A 5,176-nucleotide genomic window follows, 5' to 3' on the forward strand; every position below is an offset into this window, starting at 1 on the left:
TCCAGACATTCAATCCATGTCAAGGAAGAGCCAGTGATGGCCGAGGATGAAGACTGCCCAGTGTCCTTAGTGACAACAGCGAATCACAGTCCAGAGTTAGAAGATGACAGAGAGATTGAAGAAGAGCCTTTATCTGAAGATCTGGAATGAGAACTGACTTGTGAAACCTCAGTGTGAAGGGACATATCACTGACCTTCATAACCACTCTACAACCATGAATATTTGACAAATTTTTACTGTGACTATTTATTAAGCATGGATAAAGGAGACTGCCCTAAAGGAACTTACTAAGCCAGCCCTTTGGGATTCAGTACCAACAGGCAAATCGCTTGTTTTCTTTTCTTCCTCTCTTTCTCTCTCTGTTTTTTTAGAAAAAGAAAAAGACAAAAACTGATTTTTCTTAGAAAAAAAAAAGGAACTGTTCTTTCTATAATGGCTTTGCCCATTAAAAAATGTGGCTCTTAAGGGTTCATGAAATGACTGAATATGAGGATACATGTCTTGTAAAAAGCAAACACGCCTCATATACTGCCAAAAATAGTGTTAGTTTCATTAATGTGAATTTTCCAGCATTCAGTAGTTGTAATGTTAGAAACAATTGCTGGTCAAGTTCAACTTGTTGCTATTGTTTTTAATTTGCACAGGAGTAGTATCAGAAATTAGTGTCACTGCTTGTATCTAGCTGAATTTTGAACAACAGAACATTAGTTTTTATGTTGGTGCCACCAACTGTAAATGACATAAGTTAGTAATTACAAAAACGCAGTAATTAGACTGTTGCAACCATCTAAAACCTTAGGCTTCCAGTCTGTGCTGTTAGTGTTAAGATGTAAAGTGCAATCCTAAGCTAACATTATCTGTGCAAGCACCATAGAAACATTTGCATATCTGCATAGATCTTACAACTGTACTCTTTACCTCCTTGTGATAAAGCTTTGTCTACCTGCAAACACAGTCAAAGGCTACAGCTGCAAACCAAAGCCAACTCTAACCATGGCCAAGAGCTCAAGGACAGAAGCAGCCACACGCTTTGGTCAGCCTTCTGTAACTTCAATTAATACAAAGGAACCTTTTCCATGAACTACCTGCTGTTTTCTGATGACCTCTGGGATCTTTTCATTTAGCCCTAAACAAAGAATTAAATATGACAAAAACCACAACTAAAAAGCTAATTCAGTCACAGAGTAATCTTCTGAGACCAAAAGTCCATCTAAATGCAATGAAGATTTGCTTTCACTAAAGACAGAGGTGAGGACAAAAATCCACAGTGGAAGTTATGATATGCTAGAAAGCAACAAATGTGGATCACTGACCAAAAGGATGATGTACTTGATGCAAATGCAGATTGCATATTGTTATATATATAGAGTACACTGTGCTTTTGTTTTCCCCAATCCAGTCACTTATTTTTGGTGGTGAATACATGTTGTTAGATGTCTTGTATGGTCTGAACCTTTGTTGTGTACTATTTTTATAGACTTAAGTTATAACGAAAAAAAAAACAAAAAATAGGAACCAAACATTAAAGGTCTAGTAAAGCCAAAAATTAATTTCATATTGATTTTAAAGGGATCTAGCTGAGTTTTTACACTGAAAGCAAAGATTATAGCAATTGTAGTCCATGGTATTTATTTTCAGTCAAACCAAAGTTACATATAATTCTGCCTCTGCTTATACGGGATATTAACACTAACAATACTCTCCCTTTCAAAGACTTGCACAGGCCAAATTGTTGGAATGCTGGTTTTCTTGACATCTCCAAACCCCCAAACTATGATGATGCATTATGGTGTATTGAAAATAACATAGTCAGATATTTGCTTAAAACCTAGAAACTTTACATGTTGCTTTTCATGTGCTGTGCCAAGTCTTGATAATACTTTTTTCCCCCAACCAAGGGACCTCATAACCTGATTATGGTTATTGCTTTACAAACAGTTTTGACAGAAGGTGGCTGCTAGAGCTTAACATATGTTCCAGTTCCATGTTATGGAGCTGGTTCTTGCAAACTAAGCTCATCATTTATTCTTTGCTGAAGTCAGCAAATAGAGTTAGAGAGACACCCAGTCATCTATCACACCAAATAAAAGAACATAACGGCTTTCAAAAGGGTTTTCCCACTTACCCAAATGGCTTTCTGAAAGCTTCTACCTCTGCAAAAAGAAAAAAAAAGAAAAAGAAAAAAAAAGACAAAAAAGAAAAAAATTAGAACAATTATGGCAGATTGCATGAAATGTGAGAACGTCACAGTAACTGCTACTTTTCATTACGTTGTCTTTGGGTCATGATCAACGAACGGGAAGTTTACCATGCGGTTTCCAGAGAAGGAGTGGTATTGTGAAGGATGCTTTTCAGTCATCTAGGATCGTGTCAGGATTATCTGAAGGGAAAATGGGTCTTTCATGTGCATGTTCAAAGGTTTTGATGGACTGAAAGTAACTGTGAGAGCTCTACCATCAGAAGGGTGGCCTAAGACTACAATGCTAAAGTATGCATACCTCAGTTACAAAACTTTTGAAAGGAAGTCTCAGCCACAGAATGCATATACCTGTAGAGTTTTGCATGGGTTTTATATGAATACAATAAAAAAAAATATAGCTGCTTGCACATTATACCAGAAAAACCTCCAAAACTGCAATTGCTTTGAAAATAGATTTTAGGTTTTTTGGAGTTTTCTGAAATGCTTGGTCTGTATTTTGATAATTGTGCATATTATGTAAAAATGTTGGTGGACCCATAAATGACCAGACTTTTTCTAAGAAAAATGTTGCTTTAATGCATTTCATGAATTTTTACTTATATCATTGCTTGTTAGTAATAGCAAATCTGCTTTTCTGCATCTGCTTTGCGTAGCTATTGTAAGGCTTTGAACTAATGTATGTATTTATTGCTTGAACTTCTGTGCATACCTTATAAAGCATAATGTCTGACAATTTAAATGGCTCATGTATTCTTGCTTCTATCAAACTGATTACGGGGACTATGATCTTTTGTATACAACAAATTTTAACTGTAGCACAAACATCTGTTTATGTATTGGTGGAATATACCTGTTTTATTTATCTTTTTTGAGGTAAACTAATTTTGATACTTTTCATTACTGTGTACTATGTTCATACTTTGAATTCTCTGATGTTAGAAGTCATGGTTGAGAATTGTAAGAGGTGTTATTTGTTCTGTATTCATGGCTTTCACTGCTGAATAAAATAAAAGACCAAACCTAGGATTTGAAAGAAAACTGTCTACCTCTAACACCAGGGAGTTATCAGATTTTATTTTACATAGTTTTAGTCTACAAAGACACAATTGCTTAAACCTAGTGGGCTTAAGGCTTATATTCTATGTGGTCAAATTCATGGCGCAGTAGTGCTGTTTGAAAATCAATTAAAAATGTATGTGAATGTTACAAGTATTTGGTAGAATTACCGCTAACTAGGTTTTCTTTAGGCAACTCAGATATGGAGAGAATGTCATCAGCATTCTGTGCCTACAGCTGCTTAACTTCATAAGAATGCATTTCTTTCTGATTAGGCAATGGAAGAATAGTCAGCTAGAAATAGAGCTACAGAAGTACACTTAAAATAAACCGTCCTGGACTCTAATGTCCCTGGGTAGATTCAGTCACAAAATCCATTAGGTTATTGCATAGTTTTCAAATTGGACATTCACATTTTAGAGAATTTGTGAGATTTCATACTACACATGCCAATATTAGCAGGCATTTGGACAACGGCTTTATTAATGCCATAAAGCTATTGAAAGAACATGGCTGACCCCTTGTAATTTCACTAGTTCAGGTTGCAATGAAAGGTGGTTTTTTTTTTTTGTCCATGAACACTTGGCAGATCTTACCTAACAACAACAAAACAGAAGGATGTACATTTTCCTACAGAATTAATGTATGAACAGTGTGTCACTGCTCTTGGATGTAAAAATGTATATGAAATCATTTCATTCACTTGATTAGATTTCTGAAGTATAAATAAAAATCTAATTCGTTTTGACCTATTTATAACCCCTAGGATTTTATTTTTTTCAGAGACAACATTCTTCACTACCAGAGCCAACTCATATATTTGTGTACACATGTCCCACATTTGTTTAAATCATTTTCTTAGGAATTGTGGATTCATAAACCAATACTCCCATTAAGTCAATAAAAGTAGGGGTTGCTTGTCAAATACATTCCATTAAAACAGGGGTGGGGAACCTTTATTCTGCCAAGGGCCATTTGGATATTTATAACATCATTCATGGGCCATACAAAATTATCAACTTAAAAAAATTAGCCTGCTATATTTGGTCAAACATTTCATTAACTCACCCCTCATGCCTTGGCAGGGCCAGACCAAATGATCTTGCTGGTGCTATACGGGCCCATGGGCTGGACGTTCCTCACCCCTGCATTAGAAACTATTTTCAGGTTCAAAATTGGCATGCTCACATAATCATTTCATGTTTTCATGCTTTTATCCTAATAGAAATTGACATCATTAATCTGATCCTAAAAAAAACAGAACAAAATAAAACACACACAAGGGAAAACATGATTACTCTACTTAACTTTATGACTTTTTTTTTTGCCTCCAAATATCAGTTACACCCATGCATTCTGCTATGGTTTAGGAGGACATACAGGGAACAGGGATGGGTAAATAGCTCTCTAAGTTAATGCTTCTTTGCCTATAGCAACCAATCCTAGACCGTTATTAATATCCAAAACAGGCCAGATGGGGGCCTCTGCAGAAGAAAACTTCACCTTTTTAACTTCAAGTATACATTCCAAAATTTGTCATGATTAGAAATAAAAGGAAAATGAGTATGTTGAGTAGAGATTTATTCTATGCATAGTTTAAAGTTTTATGTCACGCTAGTGAAAAAATACCTTGATTAAAAAGGTTTCTACAGAATAACAAATTATTTTAAAAGAAGCATGAACATGAAATTAATTTTCTTGGACCTTAGAATTCATTTTTCACTATTAATTAGTTGAAAGTAAACGAATGCCAACTGATCCCCACCCAGTGTGTTTATTTGGTTAACTTATTAAAGGCTGTATAACAAGATGTGAATACAATCCTCTCACACACTATGCTCTAATATAGGAAGAATAATTTAGAGATTAAAACAAACAATGTAAGAAATCTGGCAAATGTTTTGTACTTATACCTAAGG

The 5,176-nt window shown here is 35.1% G+C and overlaps 1 protein-coding gene across 1 annotated transcript in view; it reads left to right on the top strand.

Moving 5' to 3' along the window:
* Positions 1-3,227, top strand: part of FOXP2 (forkhead box P2) — a 698,448-nt gene extending 695,221 nt beyond the window's left edge. Inside the window, exon 20 of the mRNA XM_070423754.1 lies at positions 6-3,227. Coding sequence (XP_070279855.1) covers positions 6-150 — 145 coding nt within the window. The 3' untranslated portion in view covers positions 151-3,227. The remainder of the gene's footprint in view (positions 1-5) is intronic.
* Positions 3,228-5,176: the final 1,949 nt, after the last annotated feature.

The sequence above is a fragment of the Myotis yumanensis genome, unplaced genomic scaffold (assembly GCF_028538775.1).
Source record: "Myotis yumanensis isolate MYYU_CA2020_CCGP unplaced genomic scaffold, mMyoYum1.0.hap1 SCAF_9, whole genome shotgun sequence".
NCBI lineage: Eukaryota > Metazoa > Chordata > Mammalia > Chiroptera > Vespertilionidae > Myotis > Myotis yumanensis.